This window comes from Parasteatoda tepidariorum, chromosome 10 (assembly GCF_982258835.1).
Source record: "Parasteatoda tepidariorum strain Cologne lab strain chromosome 10, Ptep-v5.0, whole genome shotgun sequence".
In the NCBI taxonomy this organism is placed as follows: Eukaryota; Metazoa; Arthropoda; class Arachnida; order Araneae; family Theridiidae; genus Parasteatoda; species Parasteatoda tepidariorum.
Window position 1 is genome coordinate 75,309,210 of NC_141764.1, and position 20,712 is coordinate 75,329,921.

A 20,712-nucleotide genomic window follows, 5' to 3' on the forward strand; every position below is an offset into this window, starting at 1 on the left:
TTTTTTGGCTAATTAAATTACAATACAGGAAAATTAACGCAAACCTTTCCCTGCATAATGAGTCGGATGGTAAGGCTGACGGATGATCCATCTGCAGGCAAGGGATCTACAGCAGCCATGGTTTGGGGTGGTCGACGGAGGACCTAGTGGTACTTTTACAAGATATGCAGTTTGTTATTTATTTTGTTATTCTTAGTTGATGTTGGTCTTCTTCTGCTGTGCTGGTACTATAGTTCTCTTTTGAGACAATAACTTATTTATTTTATTTCTTATTTCATCTTAAAATAACACACACACACATATATATATATATATATATATATATATATATATATATATATATATATATATATATATATATATATATATATATATATATATATATATATATATATATATATATATATATATATATATATATATATATATATATATATATATATATATATATATATATATATAAACACAAGTAATAAAATAATATAAAACAGAAAATAATAAATGGGAAAAAACCAATAGTCTTCCTCAAGACACATCTATTGGTATAATTTAATGCTGCAATATTTCTGAATAAAGAATAATTATCCTAAGATAAAAATTATTTTTTTATATATATATATATATATATATATATATATATATATATAGAGAGAGAGAGAGAGAGAGAGAGAGAGAGAGAGAGATAAATCAAGTGCTTTTAAAATATCAAAAAAGTACTAAAATAAATAAAATAGAACTTAATTTAAGCTCATTTTTTTATTCAAAACCTTGCAAAAATTGAACTATACCTTAAGCAAGTGTTATATAAGTTTATAAATATTTACAAAACTAATATAACTCAGGTATGATTTGCTGAACTTTAATTTTCACAATAGACGCGAAGAACTATGATTAAACGGCAAAAAAATTGCAATCGCTCTTAATAGTTAATATAATTATTAATTAAATCGAATTAAAATATTCGAATCACAACTTTTCAATTTCTTAATTAAGAAATAGTATGAGTAAAACTCCGAAGACTCCAAACCTTGCGCACATGACAAATTTAATAAAAATGAAAGATTTAAATTTCTGAAGGAAAAAAAAAAACTAATTATTCAGTGTATAAATTCTTTGAGATATCGCAAATGCTTAGAAAATTCTTCGACCATATCGCTCAAGCTCATTTACTCAAATGCTTAAAAAAAATCTCCGATTATCTTAATTCGCGAACCTTTCATTTCAAAGGTTTCTAAAGATAATTAGGATTTGCAGACTGCTCTTATGTAGAACAGCACGCACTCGTGAGGTTTTATTCAAAACTAAATAATAAGTTTGAAGAGTTTAAAAAGTTCAAGGAAAAAAGTCAGAAAGAAATTGTAAAGATACGTTCGTAAAAAGGAGGATTATTATTACAATAAAGAACAATAATTACGAGATTTCGGGAAACAACATCATTAAAGTAATTAGATGCTTTTGTGAAACATATGGATGCGTAATAATAAGCAAATTAATTTGTTTATTGATATAGTAATTAGTTCGTAATCAATAAAAATGAAATATATCGATGCTTTTATATGATTAATTGATCTAATAAAAATTTATTTGTTTGTTTAGTAATTGTTGTATGTCATATTATTTTAAGTCAATTCGATGGTTTTTATTTAACTTTATTTTTATTTTATTTTTTATTATATATATATTTTATTTTTTATTATATATATATATATTTTTTTTTTTCATTTTAAATTTGCAGGAATCAGAAATAACTTAAACCAACTAAAAGTTTAAAACCAACTGAAATTTTAAATCCAAATATTTCCATCTCAAAACAAAACGAACTCATTCTCACAGAGAAAAAAAAGTTTGGTGAAAACTACCAGAACTTGGTAATAATTACCTCGTTTCTGGCACTGTTGGAAGATCAAAAATCCCTTTAATTTTTACCGAACCGCTTTGGTAATGATTTTGGTAAAATTGACAATAAAATATAGATTTATAATGTACGTTCAAATGTGGTTAATGTGGTGAAATTTGATATTTTATCATGATACCTTTAACATGGCATTTATTCGGTTAAATTTACTTTTAAGCTTTGTATTTTTACAGCGTTAAATGTGTAATTGTATAGTTAAATGTCTAAATATGTAGTTATGAAAATGTGAAGTTTCCGGTAAATTATTGCCATATGAATGACTTAAATACCATATAGTTTGGTTTAATTACCCGAATTATGCTTTTTTATTAGAAATTTCGTTGCCATAAAGTACGTTAATTTTTCATTCAGTACAGTTTACCTTCAAATAAGATTCTAATCCAGCACAGAAAACTAAAAGCTTACAATTGTGGTGCAAGGCATATTTTCCAGGCACCTTAAAGTAAGTTAATTTTTCATGTATTACGATAGTTTACCATCAAATAAGATTCTAATCCAGCACAGAAAAGTAAAAACTTACAATTGTGGTACAAGGCATATTTTCCAGACACCATAAAGTACGTTAATTTTTCATACAGTACGGTAATTTACCTTCAAATAAGATTCTAATCCAGCACAGAAAACTAAAAGCTTACAATTGTGGTGCAAGGCATATTTTCCAGGCACCTTAAAGTAAGTTAATTTTTCATGTATTACGATAGTTTATCATCAAATAAGATTCTAATCCAGCGCAGAAAAGTAAAAACTTACAATTGTGGTACAAGGCATATTTTCCAGACACCATAAAGTACGTTAATTTTTCATACAGTACGGTAATTTACCTTCAAATAAGATTCTAATCCAGCACAGAAAACTAAAAGCTTACAATTGTGGTGCAAGGCATATTTTCCAGACACCATAAAGTAAGTTAATTTTTCATACAGTACGGTAATTTACCTTCAAATATGATTCTAATCCAGTACAGAAAACTAAAGGCTTACAATTGTGGAGCAAAGCATATTTTCTGGACTCATTTGCGCCACAAGAATGGTCACTTTATTCACCAGACTCGAATGAATTAAATGTTCCAGTTTTGTTCTCCTTAGATTAGAAGTTTTGTAATAAGCCTCGTAAAAATTAGGCATTCCAAAAAAATTTGGGATAAATTATCCCTAGGTGAGTTGCGGAACTTAACAAACATTTTGCGATAAGTTTCCAGCTCTGAATTAAAAACAGAAAGGATTACTTTGAAAATTTGTAAATATGTCATTGGCTGTAATGTTTTCTCGTTTATTTTGCTTATGTGATCAAGAAAAAGTGCTATTTCAGAAAAAAAAGAGCTCAACCTTAAACCATACTAATGATGAGCTATAATTTTTATAAATTTGTTGAAACGTTAATAAAACGTTAAATTGCATCTAGTTTTCGTTCAAGTTAAGCATTTAAGTAATACCTGTTAAAATGAAGAGTATATAACTAATTATTATAAAAACGAAGAAAAAATCGCTATTAACACCCGTCGACTGACCAAACAGGCAAGATTTTATTTTTATTTAAAAATCAGTATTGAGCAACCGACCTAATTTTGAGCTTGCGTCTATCAACTCCGTAGGCTTGCACTCATCAACTCAAACCAGAAGACAAGGAACTCCTGAATCAAGCCCTTGAACAAACCAGCCTGGGACGGATGACATTTTGACAGAACTGACCCACATTTGCGTTACGTGAAGAGGAAAACCACGATAACATCCCACTGTTAGACAGAAGGCAAATGGATTCTAACCCATGATCCATCTAACACTGAGGATATTTTACGTCAGCACTATGGTCAGTGCAATCCGGGTTCAGAATTTGTAGCTACCAGCCACCGCTGGGAATCGAACTTGGTCACCTCATTGGGGGCTCTATCCCCTTACCCACCCCGTCTCACGGTCAAAATTAAAAACATCGAAGCTTTCTTAATAACGTTATCAAACTTAACTGTTTTTAGCAATTGCATTTCCCCGCTTATCAGTTATTTCCGTCAACTAAGCTGATTTTGATATTTAAAATCTCGCCCTTCTCGTTAATGATTCGTCAATATTTTATAATATTTTTTTCTTCCCTTAAACAAGAATTTGATTTAAATAAAACCTATTTCTTACACTATTCAATATTTTATGTAATTCTTAAAATAAGTTATGAAAGTGTAATATTAGACTTCATAAAATCTATAATTATTCTCGAACTTGTTTTTCTACTTGAAAATGTATGCCAATAAAAATTTAGTTAGGATTTGAAAAAATTACATTCTTTTTCCTAGTAAATGTAAGTACAGCGAATAAAGTAATTAGTCTGATTATTTTCTTTAAAAATACTAATTCGTTTAACCGCTTAACTACTCTGAATTAAGAGCAAATAATATTTTTCTTACTTTCCCTGTAAATTTACTTCACCTTGAAAAATGCGCGAAATTAAAGTTTTAACTTCAATTAAACAGTAAATATTATTGTTTTTTTACTGTGAAAAGCACATCTATGTTTTCCATACAACATTGAAACTAAATATTATAATTAAATTTACAAAGAAGCAAATCATATTAAAAAATAAAGTGCGCTAATTATAAATCATTAACTATGTATCAGTGAACCCTTCTTTAATTTATTTAATTTTTAATGGATGTTTAATCTTTAGAGTTCTGAAAAAATGAAAATTAGTATATTTATTGTTGCGAGAACTAGAGAAATAATCCTATTTCATGTTTCGTAAAATAATAAGAAAGTAATATCAATAATCCTTTTATTTCGGATTTAAGATTTTAGAAATGTTTTATATTTTGAGTTAAAAATGTTTTTTATCCGAATATTTTTAAAAGAGAAAGCTGATTAAAAATAGTTTTTCAAAGTTGTTGTTTTTACATTTAAAAGGTATATAAATAGATTTTTAAAGTCTTTTAAACTCATAATAAGTAGAAGAAAGTAAATAATTTAAGACATTATTTTTTTCGCATATGAAATTTCTGGAATGTTGTTAAAGGTTATCGAAACAATGTCAAGAGATTTATTTAAATATTGACGTAGATTATAAAAATTGACATTAATAATAATCAAAAAGTAAAGAGTAGAATTCTTTCTCTTTCAAGGTTTTTCAAAGCTTGTTATACTCATAATAAGTTTAAGATACTTACTAATTATTTTAAGAGTTCATTTTTAAAGACGGGATTCGAGATTTGGAAGCCATTCTGCATGGTTTTGAAACAATGTTAGAATATATTTGTTTAACTTTAATTACAAGCAAAAGATTCAGAGTTGAATGTTTTACACTGTTCTAGAACATTCTGGAACAATGATTATAGATTTAATTGAAAATTGACACAGTGCATGACAATTGACATTACTAATAATCAAGAGATAAGGCATAGAATATTTTACTTTTAAACCTGTTTTGAGATAATTGCTAATTATTTTAAGATATCTTTAGAAATAAACTTAATTAAAGAGCAAGAATCAGACACAGAAATTTTAAAAAAAGGATCAGGAAGTATGGAGGCAGAAAATGTTTGCGGAACCTGTGTTTATATGACCACGTACATAGAAAAAACAAGAGAAGATTTTTGCAAAGCTAAATATTTGTTATCAGTGACAAAATACAATTTATTTTATTTTATTACAATGCATTTAAATGAAATGAATGGTAAGAACAACATACAGTAGTTTGAGTTATAATACATTATGTTTATTGTTACAATTGGGGCCAGGATTGCCTGATTGGTAGGGCGCTGGACTTACATTCGTGAGAACGGGAGTTTGGATCCAGCCTTCCGAAGACTCCGAGTAGTAAACAGTGACTGATGCATGCTAAATCTGTCGGATCACAAAGTCATCCATATTCCCATAACGAATTAAACCTCTGTGGGTATTGAATTGAAGATTTATCGCTCTCTGATTCAGGTCAAAATTACGATATGTGGATGAAGGAATGAATGTGGTGTGACGTATGGGTGTGGCGAAAGTCGAATACGTGGCCATAGATGGAGCCACTTGAAAAAAAGAACCATCGCACCCCTTCTGCCTTAATGGCCGACGACGACAACAGTGTTACAATTAAGTTAATTTTAATTTTACAGTTAAGTCAACATTTAAACTTATATGTAATACAATAAAAAATTATAAAAGGAATTCGTTAGAGTAATTTTTTATTCACAAGCACCCACATTCATTCTATAAAACTAATTAAAATCTGAATAAAAAAAGTAAAAATTTACCGGTTAGAAAAAAATAAGAAATGTTCCCCATTTTAATAAATTTAAAGAGAGTAACTAATTATTTTAAAACTTGAAAAATTTTGAAACATTATGACTCATTTTTGAGCTTTCGGTTTCTTTCCTCTTTTTTTTCGTTTAAAAACGTTTGCGGGTGTTTTTAAAATTCTGTATGCTGAATTTTTATTTCTGGCATGGTCATTACTTCAAACACTGTTAAAAATTTCTCGGAAGAAATGGTTAAATAACAATTTATTTAATTGTTACTTTTACCATATTCAACCCAAACTGTCAAATAACTGAAAGAAAAAGGCTTTCAAGCTGTTAACTCTGGGAAAACCCATGTTTTGACAGGTTTTTTTCTACTTGAAAGCGTTTAAACGACCAGAATTTTATTAGCGCCAACTTCGCCCACATCTAATGAGCATCGAGCTCACATTCTCAAAAGCTAGTATATAAGCCATATGATAAGGATTATGAGTTTTTTTCCATGATTGGATGCCTTATGATCTTATAGTAATAAGTGTGTGGTGAACACCTTATGAAAGAGGACTAATAAATCAATTTTATAACCAGCAGAACAAGGGTTCGAATTCCAATGTTGGCACCATAATATTTCCTCCATTCTTTTAACACAGTTCCTAGTGTCCTGGGTGTATTCGAGTCTGGACTATTTGAAAACGAAACTTTCATTTACGCATAGATGGTAAACCCACAGAGCTGTTTACCCCAAAAAAGTCTTGTATTTCCTATCTGTCATGGTAGATAGCTCCACTAAGTAATCTAAATAAGCTGATTAAATCACATTCTATGGTTCACCTGGTGTAACACAGCTCACCCACAATTTAACTCATTGCGAGAAGCACAGCATGACCAAGCTGCAATGTAAACTTAATATTTGCCGTGATAGTTTTAAATGGTTACGAAACCGTATAGTTTTGTATTTACGGGTTTTTAAACTTACTAGTTGTAAATGGTTTTAAATCAGTATAGATAAAGAAATGTTTCTAACCATAAATTAGATACTGTTATATGTTGGATTATTCCATACTGTTAATTGATTGGATAGACTGATGCTGGCTATTTAAACGTAATTTCAAAATGATAATTCTAACGCTTAAGCCTACGTAGGGCTTGATGAGAGTAGATACCTCAAAATAGTTGAAAACTCATTAACTCACTCGGTTAACTCATTAGTTAACTGTTATTAGAAAAATAATGAAATTTTCCTCGTTTTACCCCAACACTAATATATTGAGTCTTGATGGCAGAAGAAATATAGCGCTTGTCTGCCTATGAGTTCAAATCCTCAGAGTCTACTTTTCCCATCTGGTAAATCGAGAGAGGGTTCACGATTTTCAAATACATAAAACGCAAATGCGGATTTACTTTTCTCAAAAAATAACCAATGAAAGCGTCCATGTTCCAGAAGCTTCCTTGCATTCTGTATAAAGTTCACAATTAGAAACATGCTGTCTCAAGTCAAACTTCTTGAAGATCCCATCAAAACATTTTGATGGTTTATGTTGGTTTCAGTGCGATTCATGATGGTCTAATATCATTTGATGCTCGCCATCATCCAACATTCTCCATTACGGTTTTATGGTTTTGGATATGCCAACAAACTTTCATCATTCCATGACGGAAAATGCTACTTTAATACTATGTTGGTTAATCATCAAGAGAAGTTTGTCCCTCATGGACCAACAATCCATGATAATCCATGAAGATTCATGATGGTTCCAACTATTCATTTCCATGACGGTTTGATGGGAATTCCTTGTTGGTTCCGAGGAATATGCCATCAAAACAATTTGGGTTGTTTTTTATGTTGGATCATCACAAATCAGTCCGAATTCTTAAATTTAAGTTGAGGGTTGTTCATGACCGTACAACATTTCATTTTTAAGATACTAGAAATTCGCGATGGTTCAACACGAACAAACTATTAAAACAAGTTGCTGCTCTTATGTTGAACCATTATAAATCAGACCATTATTATCAGTCCATTATTATCAGTTGGACCATTATTATCAGTCAGAATTCTTATATTGAGGTGATATTTACTTATGTTATTTACCATCAAAAAATATAATGGTTCATGATGGAATTATTAACGGTTACCATAAAGATTATGTTATAGTCTATCAATGGAAAACCATCAAAACTTTTGCCTAGGGGTGCTCTATACTCACAAATCTAACTTGGATCAGCTGCTCAATGCCGGTTATAAAATAAAACATATGCATGTATCTGATTCATAAATATCTGGCAACGCAGAGACGTGAAAAAAATCTCCTTTTTATTAAAGAAAATTTCAACTAGAGAATTTTTAATATAAGTCTTTTTTTTTTAATCTTAAACGCTTTTCTTTAACTTATATGCTTTTAAACCGGTTTGGATATATTTTTTGAATTGCATAAGCTGCCTAGCTTTAAGAGAACTTGTGAGAGATTTTCAATAAAAAAAGATGTTTAGACTACCCTCAGAACCCCCTGAAACTATGAAATTTTCTCTTTGGGGAAGACGCTGCCTAATTGAGAACGTCTATTCTTTACGAGAGTAAATATTGTTTGCTTTTATTAATATTAACTGTACTTAACTGAAATTTAACCACTCTCGAATGGTGTAAAACGAAAACAAGCACTTTGGCATAAACTTTCAATCTTTTTGTTTACTAATTTCTTTTTCATTTATTATTTTTATCCTTTTATTAAACATTTTTTTGAAGGATGCTTTAGATAATTTTTAAAAGTAAAGGCTTTAGACCACAGGAACACATATTTGATATTTTCAACTCACCCTGGAAAAAAATCCTCTAGCACTTTCCTTTGGTAATGCTAAGGGTTTTGTTATTATTCACTCTTTAAAATAGGTCGTTGCACTTTTAAAAAAAATACTATTTTTCAGAACATAATTTATAATATAATATGCAATTCAACTCATCTAATTTTTTTCACATTAAATTGGAGCAGCTTGAAATATAAAATAAATATAGTAAATAATAAATAAAATAAATATAGCTCCAAATAGGCTAGTACCTTATTTCAAAAATTTAATTTCATGTTTAAATTTTTCGTAATTTACTAAAAGATATGCCAAGCATGCATAACACAAAAATTTATGAATATAATCAGCTAAAGTTAATATTGGAAAAATTACTAAAATTGCTGTTTTTAAACATCTGGACATTATTCTGAACCTTCTAATTAATAAAGTTTAATTATTTTTATGTTTTTCTTTACCAGATTAACTTAAAATCTACATTTTACTACAATTAAAATCAGTGAAAAATACTCTTTTTTCAGTATAAAGTAAAATTTTTTGGTTTAAATTATACACTTACATGCAAAAAATTATAGGAGCAAAATTTTGTTTCATCCTACCCAGTCTATTTTATTAAATTTTGCACATAATTATTGAAAATAAAATTCTAATAAAAACCAATAAAAATTTAATTTACAAAAAAAAACTCCCAACATATTTAAAATTTAGATATATCATTTCTTACATAAAGTGGAGTAGATATTGGAGGGCTCGTGAGCTATTACAATCCCTGCAAACTGAATGACTTTCTAATAACTATTTGTTTATGTCTATGGTGTGATATTTTTAATACTTTTTCTATGTTTTAATGTTTTTAATGTTTTCAATGCTCTAATGTTTTAAATGCTTATAATCTTTTAATGCTTTTATGTTGCATGTTTTATTGGATGTTAATTTATGTTCAATGTTTATTCTCCTAGTGTGCTTACGTGGAGTGTTTGCACACTACAGCAAATTATATATGTATCATTCGCTGGAAACATTAGAGCATTAAAAGTATTGAAAACATTCTAACATGGAAAAAGTATAAAAAATATCAAAAGCATAAACAAAAAGTTATAAGAAAATCGTTGAGTTTGCAGGGCTGCTGCTAAAAATAAAAAATAAGCATTAAGTGGGGTTTATTTAAATGTGGCAAAACTGAAAGAATTAAATAATATTATAAATTATCTGCAAAAAGAAGTCACTAAAAAAACAATAATTTTAAAGATAGCTAGTGCAGCTCCCTTAAACACATTTACCTTGACATAGAATTTAAAATACTACTGGCTTTCGATTCCTCGTTAAAAATTAAATATAATTCAACAACTCAACAAAAACAATTTTCACCAGGGACATAAAATAAATCGAACAATTAATGTAGCTAAAGCATACCCTTAACCATCCCATTTAAAACATTTCCAGATATTCTATCAAACTAATAACCGATGAACACAAGTAGATATCGCGATAACAAGTTTAAAATCCCATTGAATCTTAAATAAAATGAAATTTAATTTGTACCTGAACCCTCTTAAACTCAACACCCACGGAGTCGTAACAATCCAGGAATGTTTGTTAATGGCCAACCCCCCCACGCATACAGAGGGGTAGGAGTTGCAAACCGAACTTTTCAAGTACCCCTATTGCTAGGGTCCATCTTAGAGGATATAATGACTACAAGTTATGAGAGAGTATTCTGCAGAAGTATATCTATATACTTGTCTGGATATACTTGGAGATATAGATTTGGTGACAATCTATGTTGATCTGCCCTGAGGGGAAAAGGGTTGGGTTGTTGTAGCAGGAGATCTTTCCGAAATTTCATTCGTTAACGAAGAGTGTATGTTCTAGATTGTTTTGTCGTACCTGGTAAAAGAGGTTTTTGAAGAGCAGTCATTGGGCTTTGATTTGAATTGAATAACGAGGTTTCAATTGGTTGAGAGGGAACTATGACTTTCTGGTAATGAGATACGGGATTGGCTGAAGCGTAATTGGTTAATGTTCATTGAAAAGGAGGACATTCTATTTTTGAAGTCGGTTTCTATTCAAAATTCTTTTCTTTTTTTTCTATCTCTAGAATAACGTCAAAAGACAAAGTCGGTTAGGATTTTGCTCTCAGGGGTTTTGGGCTGCATAGAACACATGTATGTAGTTCTTTCATCTTGAAGTAGTTCTCGTTCAGATGGATTTGGTATATTTAAAGAGACATGTGGGTTCGTAGAATAAAATCGAGAATTAAATAGAATCTATTGAAATATTCCGATGGCGTCCACTTTTACGGATTTATTATTGCACTTAAAACTTTCAATGAAGTGCGATGAAGGAGAAAATTCAGTTCGAAAAGCTAAATTTAGGTTGAAAAAGACGTAACTTTTGAAATTATATCCATCATGATATCAACTTCTCAAAGAGCAATGCATTTTGCTAGTTATTTTAAAACTAATTTGTATTTTTCTATAATTAGAACATTTTACTCTAATTTTTAACTTCCAAGATAGTTCTTCGTTTTTAACTTCTCAATAGAGCATATTCTTAAATTAATAAACATTAAAACTATAATCGATACAATGTAAAATATTTTTGTAGTTAGTTTCAACCATTTTTCGTGATGAGATAAACTATAATTAATTTTAAATACAGATGCGCAGTTATTGTGTAAAAAATAACATCAAATTGACAAAGAAACAGTTGTTTAAAACAATTATTGCAAATACATAGCTAAAAATGTGCTGGTTTATTAAATGAAATGTTTTTACAATGGAGCAATAAAATGATTCTAATGCGCATAAAAATGTGTGTTTTTAGCAAACAAACTGAAAAAAAAATCAACAAAAAAGTTGTGATCGCCTTATTACTATCACTGGTTACCCAATGGTCAAATGCTTTTCCTTTTTGGATTGACTCCGTTACACGCCACAACATTTCAAATCATGGGTTGCAAAAACTGCATCAATTGATGTTTGCCGTTTGATTGATTTTCATATCCTGCCTATGTACGCGTTTCAAGACGTCACAAAATACTTTTCCTTCTTCAGTATTCATATTTGAATTGAAATCACCGTCAAGCTAGTAATTATACGTTAATAATAAAAAGAATACTTAAAATACTTTAAATTATTATCATGTAACTACATTAAAGATAAAAAGTGATTATTAGTGAAATATTAATATTATTGAAAATAAAAAGAAAAACAGCAGCGGTTGCCATAGCAACGCATGCAAGGACGACGCATGCGCACTGTTTACTATTACTCTTGGACACAGTTGAAAAGTGCGTGGACGCCATCAAATCCAAACCAAGACCCGTTTTGCCGATGGGTAATAAAATTATAACAAAGTAAAAATTTATAATAAATAGTTAATAAAAAAAGTTAGTTTACCTTAACACCACAAACTATGCCCAAAAATTTTTACAGAGTTCTTTTAAAAGCGCATATTTTATTTTATAACCGTCGTTGTACAGCCTACCCAAATTTAGCGTTTACGACTACTAACTCCGTAGCCTTGTAACTTTTCGAACCCGATCCAGCTGACAAGGGGACTCCTGGATCAAGTATTGTGAGAAATTTGCTTTCGTGGAGGACTTTTTGATGGAACTAACCTGCATAAGGAGTAAAATCACGAAAACCTCCCACGGTTAGCCTGGCGGTAACGGGGCTCTAACCCCTGATCCGTCTACCACTGAGGATATCTTAAGCCAGCACTGTGGTCGGTATGAGCCGGGTACAGAATTCGAATCAACCAGCCATCGCTGGGATACGAACCTATTCCACCTCATTGGAAGGCGATCGCTCAATCGAAAACGTATAACTGTTAAAAAGAACAATAACCAACTCACATTACTCAACCATTGTCAAAAACCATGTCCCCGTTTTCCAGAACTCTATCTTTTAACAGCCATGGCAGGAATGCCACGATATTTCTTTCCGATTCGGTCAAATGACGTGGACAGCACTTGTGTTGTCAACGTTATCTTTAACCTTCAAACTTCCAAACCATATTTAAACCATCGTTATCTTTAACCTTCAAACTTGCCTCTAAACTTCCAAACCAAAACAAACGAAAGGACATACAGCCACGAAAAACTGAATGTGCAAGCAATGGCGTGTATATTCGCCGGTTTAGTTTGCTACTAGGATCGAACTCACGACTCCCAGTTCTCCACCAACGGTGTGAGTGATGTTTTGACTAACTGCGCTCATAGAATGTTTGACTTTAATCAAAATGTTCTAATCAAAAAATGTTTTAAAGCAAATTTCAAGAAAAGTCATTGAATAAATTCTCCTTAAAAGAATACTATATTAATCTGCATAGAGCATGCCAAAAAAAAATTTCTCAATGTGATTTTTTAAAATTAATAGTCATAATAATTATCAATTCTTTATACCTTTGCTTTACAGTCATGCTTAGCATAAAAATTCTCAGTACTTACCTGCATATTGCAAATTCTGTATCTTGCTGCTTCTCCTTTGCAACCCTCCTTGTTTTGACATTTTCTTAACTGGTACGTGACACCCCCACTGCAACTTCTCGAACATGTGCTCCATGTACTCCATGGTTGCCACCCTATCTCACTTTCTTCTTCCACCTGGAAACAATGAATTATTAATTTCAGAAATAGTTGTCTTTAATTTACGCTAAAATGCGCAATGGGCTATTGGCGCCTGTTTCTGAAACATGTCTGAGGATTATCCTAAAACACGTCATTACAATTTTGATTTTTGATCCTCTGCATAGGGGGCTTAGTATCCTTAGAACCAGCGTACTAAGTCAAGCACTTTACAGTAGATCTGTATAACAAGGATCAATACAGCGCCCCCTCGAGCCCTTCGCAATCCGATGAAAGTGGTCACCCATCCTCACTGACCGCTTCTACTGTGAACTGTCTTGCGATCAGTCCACTGTGAGAGAATAATAACTTAAAAATTGGTTTGCTTGAAACATGAATATTCGAATTTTCTAAAATTTGAAATTTAAAAAGAAAAAAAAGTGATTATGCTTTCTATTTTTAAAGAAAGTTAAAAATGTATTAGACAGCATTTTTTAGCCTTGACACTTCACTTTACTACCTTTTTTACTGCCATTTTCTATTTTAAATTGAATTCCACTATCTTTTCCCAATATATATTCTATTCTGTTTTCAATTGTAAATTTTACTTTATGAAAATTGGTGCATGTTAAATCTGCCTGGTCATTAAGTCCTCCATGTTCCCGTAACAAATCAATACTTCTGGGGGTACTGAATTGGAGATTGATCGTTCTCTGGTTCAGGTCAAAACTGCGATCTGTAAATAATGGATGTATTAATGGATCCGTCCTATAAACGGACTGTGACTTGTCTGTGGCTCAAATTATACTCTTGGCCACAGATGGTGCCACTGAAAAAATAGGAAACGTACCCTCTGCCTTAAAAACAGAGACCAGTTCACGTCAGCAACTATACTGTCAGAAATAAAATTCTCACTTTTAGCGATTCAGCTGTATTCGCTAATTTTGAGAATCATTTCATCACGAAATTAAGTGATTTGTGACAAAACGTGAACTCACAAATGTATTACAAAAATGTTTCCTTTACTCGAAATATCGTCTCAGAGCCTTGTCGAATGACGAAACTAAAATGACGAAATATGAAACTAAAATGATGAAATAGGAAACTAAAATGATGAAATATGAGGAATAATGATCGATACTGAAATGATGATCGAAACTAAAGTGGTGATACTTTTGATAAAATTCGTTTCCTCGAAAAAGTAACGATAGTTATTTCGTCAGTTTGACGAATTGTTCACTTGGAGCATATCAGGAAACGGTTACGTCAAAAATGCAGAAAGTTTCATGCAATTTGATTATTAATTTTTTACATTGAGTAATGTGAATAGCTTGAACTAATGTTTTATATTTAGGCTATTACCATATTTACATTTATAAATTGTTTCTTTTATGGCATGCTGACCTTTTTTATTCACACAAGATTTTTGAAATTTATACTTAGCACAAAATTTAAAATCTCTCTGATACAGCTGTACAGTTTCAGCATGTAAGAATTTCATGTCAGTATCGAATTTTTTGTGCTTGAGCAGAGACCAATTAACAGACTTGTGACAACACGCAAACTCTCAAATGCATGACAAAAAAGTTTCCCGATCCCGGAACCTCATTGCTGAGCATTGTGGGAGATGGCTAACTAGAATGAAGACTAAACGATCGAACTAAAATGATGAAATATTTCTTTACTTTTGACGAAATTCGTTTCTTCGGAGAAGTAACGATAGTTATTACGTCACTTTGACAAAATGTTCACTCGGAGCGTTTACCAGGTAACGGTTTTGTCAAAAACGTACAAAGTTTCGTGAAATTTGATTATTTCTTTTGCACAGTGAGTAATATGAATTGCATGAAACTAATGCTCTGTATTTAGGCTAATGCTTTTTCAGTGACCCATCACATTTGTGCTTGTTCATAGTGTTGTTCATTTGCATTTAAAAATTGTTGTTTTTTAAAAGATACGCATTATTTTAATTCCCACAGGATTTTCGAAATTTATATACAGCACCCAATTTAAAATCTCTCTAATACAGCTTCTGTTTCAGCATACTAATAAGTGCCGCGACTCGTGAAAACTGTTTATTTTAAAATAGATTGCCCAAAATCCTGACACTAACTTATCAGTAACACGCATTGGCTTCATTTAGGCGGTAATACAAGGGTCAGCTGTCATTGACAACTCCCAAACAAGATTAAACAAATGATCGCTTTATATTAAGTATCGGAAGTGGTTCCAAATTTATCGATTTATCTTGATTGAATCTGTATAAAGGGGTTGAGAGAGGGAGTGAGAGACAAAATAAAGAGAACCCCTTAAATAAACAAAAGACTCCCCCGCCTGAATTCGCCAATCGAGCGTAGGGCCGTCTAACGCAGGGAACATTGAAAGTTCATCGGTGGGCTTAAAACTGTTAATGTTGAAGAGTTTCGGCTTCAATAAATAACCGATAAATTGATTTAGTTTTAATGAATGGAATAATTTTTTGAAGAGGTCTTTTATTAGTTAAAAAAAAGTAGAAACTTTTGAGAAATACAAGTATATTGATATTTAGATTGAGAATAAAAGCTATTTATGTACTATAGAAGGGCATATGATTAAATTGTAATTTGAATATTATAGACAAAATATTGAGTAAGCAAAAAAAGTAATAATGGATAATGGTATTTCTAAAGTATTTTTTTCATTCGATAATCAGTGCATTTTTCCAAATTTATGATTTTAAAAAAGTAGTTAATTAATGTAGAAAATAAATAAATAAAATTTTCTAATGGCTGGTATTAAAGTAATGTTTAGTGCACAAAATAAAAAACGGAAAACCATGATAACTTTTGATCTAGTGATCAGATTTCCACGACCTAAAATGCAAGTACGAGTGGATAAATTTAAATATGTAATTTAATTTTTTTTGTTTTAATTCAGGTAATTTAATTTTTTTTTGGTGTTTTAATTCAGGTAATCTGGTATCTGAATAAATATACTTTTAACAAATGATTTAGATTCTTGAACATTAAAAATGTGGGAATATAATCTGAAAAAATGGCCTCGATAGTTTATGCAAGAGAACTGTTGTTGGTCTCAATAGTTTATGCAACAGAACTGTTGTTAGTCTCAATAGTTTATGCAACAGAACTGTTGTTAGTCTCAATTTATGCAGGAGAATTGTTCAAGAATGATTGATCAAACATGATTGAACTGTATATGTAACTCATTCCTTTAGAAGCATTTCTCAAATAATGCTAAACATTATAAGCCTTTTTTTCTAAAATGAAAATAAAAAACAGAAACATGGACAAATAAAATAATTATCAGAAAAATATAAACTATTCATAACAATTCCATATTTATTAAAAAATAATAATAAAATCTAAATGAAATGCAGTTTTGTCAACAAAAAAAAAGGTGCTAGACAGACGATTTTTTTAATCGCGATTTGTTATGTTTAGTCACATGGTGACCGTTAAATTTGCCATATGCTAGAATAGTTATACTATATTATTATAGGATATATTGTTTTTTATAGCAGAGCTTGTTGACTTCTAGTAAACCTAACCCATGAATTGTACCTATATTTTTAACGAGATCATTACTCTTGACTATTTCTGAAATCTGTTTTTTCCTTCTGCCGCGAACAGCACGCGACATGTCCGTTTATTTCAATGGCATATTAATATTTCTCCTCGGTACATCAGTTATTATATAGAGCGAGAAAAACAGAGCCTATCATTTCAATATCAAAGGATTTACGGCCAGAAATTTTATGGCCCTTTTCCTCAAACGATGGTGAGATTTTACCACCTTGACATCGAACATTTGTCGAGCAATTGCTCTCCCACTGAGTTTGTTCCGACCTTCCCTTAGTACTTATTCTAATATTTTGTTCTGACCTTAGTTGAGTACTTATTCGACTATAGAAGATTTTATGATGAAGACCTTCTATGGCGATATAACAAAAAAATGAAGTAATAACCGTTCATGATGTTGGGGTGTTGCTCTGACATAAAATTAATCTTTTTCGCTATGTCTGGAAAAAGTTCTTACACCTTTGACCATGCTGAAATAAGTAATATTTGCATGCCACGAATGTATTTGCTAGCGTAGACGGAATGTTGAAACGTTTGATGACTATATTGCTTTTAAATTGCTGTTTACTTCTAGTGAAACTGTAGAGCTACTTTAGACGTTTCGACTGAAAGGAAACATTTCAAAGATGAAATAGTTCGTTTCATCTTGTTTAACATTTACCCAGGGCTCGAAAAACCACCCGCCCGCCCGTCCTAGACGGTCAAAGATTCCCCGCGGACTACGAATTTCTCGAATCTGACGTCCGCACGGACGGACATTTTCCCGTTAATGTACGTGATGCATTTTCAATTTTTGTTATCTTACAAGAGTCTAGCGCCTCGCTTCTAAAATGACCCTCTAATCTAGAAATACAGCAACATACTGCGTATGGTGGAATTAATGTTTTCTCTGTCTGGGAGTACTGCGGCGGTTGAAAGGGGCTTTTCAGCAATGAACTTACAAAAAAACGCATTACATACTGGTCTTAAACGAGAAGCGTTAAACGCAATTATGAACTTCTACCTAAATGGAAAACCCCTATCAGATTTCTGCGCAGAAACCTCTGTAAATCATTGACTTGATTGTGGAACTGGCAAACGTCATATTTGAGTAATTTAAAAAACGCAGTACACTCAGATAAATTGACATTCCAGATAACTTGACTTTTGTCATTTAAATTATTTCATAAAAGAAATACTAAGTTACTATCAGTAACCTAGTATTTCTTTTATTACTGTATAATGTAATCCTAGTAACTATTAATTCATTGTGCAATTAATATAAATGTTTGTAATAAAAAAGAGGAAATTACATTTTTATTTATTTAGGAGCTACGGGTTTGTTTCTAAGGAGGACGGGTACATTGTTGTCCTCGGGGACGGGTAAAATTTTTAAGTTGTTTCGAGCCCTGCATTTACCTATGTCATATATATGACCTATCTATTATGTGTACTATAAGGCTTTTTTATGAATTTGAATTGTAATAATTGTAGTTTAAGAAAATATCAAATACTCTTCGGTTAGCCAGGCGCAAATCACGTCAACAAATTTTCTTCCTTTTTTTGGGTCTTTGTGTATATATATATATATATATATATATATATATATATATATATATATATATATATATATATATATATATATATATATATATATATATATATATATATATATATATGTGTGTGTGTGTGTGTGTGTGTGTGTGGTAGATGGTCGTTAAAACCATTGGCATCATGGTGTAATTTGTTTAACTTTTTTTAAATGCTCCAAACAAATTATTGAGACATTTGGCATGAACTATTTTTCAAATTAAAGATTTAATTGATGAAATCGCATTTTTTGTAAACTTCTTTCAACGCTTTTTATTTGTACACATTTTAGCACAAAAGATGGAATTCGATTGAACATACGTTTTAATGGTTACAGGATCCAGATGTGGCTAAGCTGCTCTAAACTCAATGGTAAAAAAATTGCGATATTATGAAAGCAAGGCAAAAAATTACTTGCTGCTAAAAAATATATGTGATCCATTAACAAAGATATAAATAAGATAAAACAATCAATTGAAAAGAAGGGTCACAACGGTCATTTATCGGCTTAAGTCCATATTTATCAGCTTAAGATCACACATTACCATATTAGAGCACCACCCTAGCTATTACCATTAAGACCACAATCCTAGCTATTACCATTAAGATCATAAACTCTTTTATGCATATTACAGTGCAAAAATACTTAATACTTTCATTTATTAACATAATTTATAATTATAAAATCAAAAAAATCTTATATCTACACTATTTTTTGTAAAAAAAAGAAACCCTATTAAATCTTATTAATATCTAGCAAATTGAATTTTAAATTAACCATGAAACACTAGTTCTATTACAGAGCACTGAACGGCTACAAAATTGTTTTGACATACAATTAGATTGAGAAGTTTTATGCCTTAGAAATTAGTTATTATATTTTATTTTCCACACTCCCCAGAGAAAATATTATTGCCTCGAAAAAATATTTTACTATTCTCATTCTTTCAATAATGCATGCCAAAATCCCACGAATAATTTAGAAGCAACTTTATAAATCTGTTTCAATTTTTGGCATAAAAAAGCATTGTGATAAAGAATAAATTAAAAAGTAAATTTCATCGCATACGAATTTGCGTTTAAGGTGAAAAAGCTATCGATGTTTTAACATAAGAATGGGTGCTTGAGTTACTAAGTGTGGCGACAAAGCGGCGCCAAGCCAAAACTCTTTTAGAAATAAAATAAAAAGAATAGTCTCTGAAAAACCGGCTAAAGAAGAAACTTTTTTTTAAAATTTAAATAAGGCGAATAGAGCATTAATCTTTCAAATGAAATCTTATATTAACGTGCAGTGCGCAAAAAAGACCACCCTGAATCTAATAATAACTTTTGATCTAATGATCGGATCTTCACGTTCTAGGACTCAATCTTAATGCCTTTGGGGGGGGGGGTGACCTCTAATAAGCTAATTAATAAGTGCCGACGATATTCTAAGTTTCAAACTCAGACACAAAAACGTATTTTCTCTGAATAAGCATACTTCTTTTTTCATGTATTCGGATTTCTGACTTCCATTATATAGGGGGTAGCCGCAATCTGGGAAATATGGTAGGAATAGTTTGGTCAGGAGAGCGCTCTAAAGTTTGCACCCATGTTCATTTTATTTTTACGTATTTAGCCATGTCTTGAGCACTTTTTAAGCAAATTGAAAAGTTTTTGCACACAGTTATAAAATTAGTTTGTCCAAAGATAAATCCGTGCAAAAAATAACTTTTATTAAATATGCATTATTTTTCATTATTTTATTTAATAATGGTAGAAAACATGTTAATTTGTAAGCTATACAAACTTCTTATCATCTTAAAGAATATAGTTTGACAAGGCAAAATACAGAATTTTAGAGTATATTTTAATTTTTAAATCTCAGTAAAATGCATTAAATGATTTTAAAATTAATAATTTCCATCTGTTACGGTTTTGCTAAGCCTAGTTCACACTCGCTTTAATATCATTTCAGTGATACACGCATGTTTGATTAACTAACACATTTTATTTTAGGAATTAGTGCATGTATAAATCCTAAATCGACGTTGTGTTTTTATATTGTTGCTGTTATTGTCGTCGGTCATTAAGA

The 20,712-nt window shown here is 30.8% G+C and overlaps 1 protein-coding gene across 6 annotated transcripts in view; it reads right to left on the bottom strand.

The window, feature by feature from the left end:
- The window catches only part of LOC107437684 (protein madd-4), a 295,061-nt gene that overhangs the window by 133,911 nt on the left and 140,438 nt on the right, over window positions 1-20,712 (bottom strand). For all 6 annotated transcript variants that reach the window (XR_015429639.1, XR_015429640.1, XM_087153040.1 and 3 more), the window contains exon 3: window positions 13,375-13,530. Coding sequence is in view for 4 of the 6 variants with exons in the window: in XM_087153040.1 (XP_087009166.1) it covers window positions 13,375-13,530 (156 nt within the window). In the remaining 2 variants the exon portion in view is untranslated. The remainder of the gene's footprint in view (window positions 1-13,374; window positions 13,531-20,712) is intronic.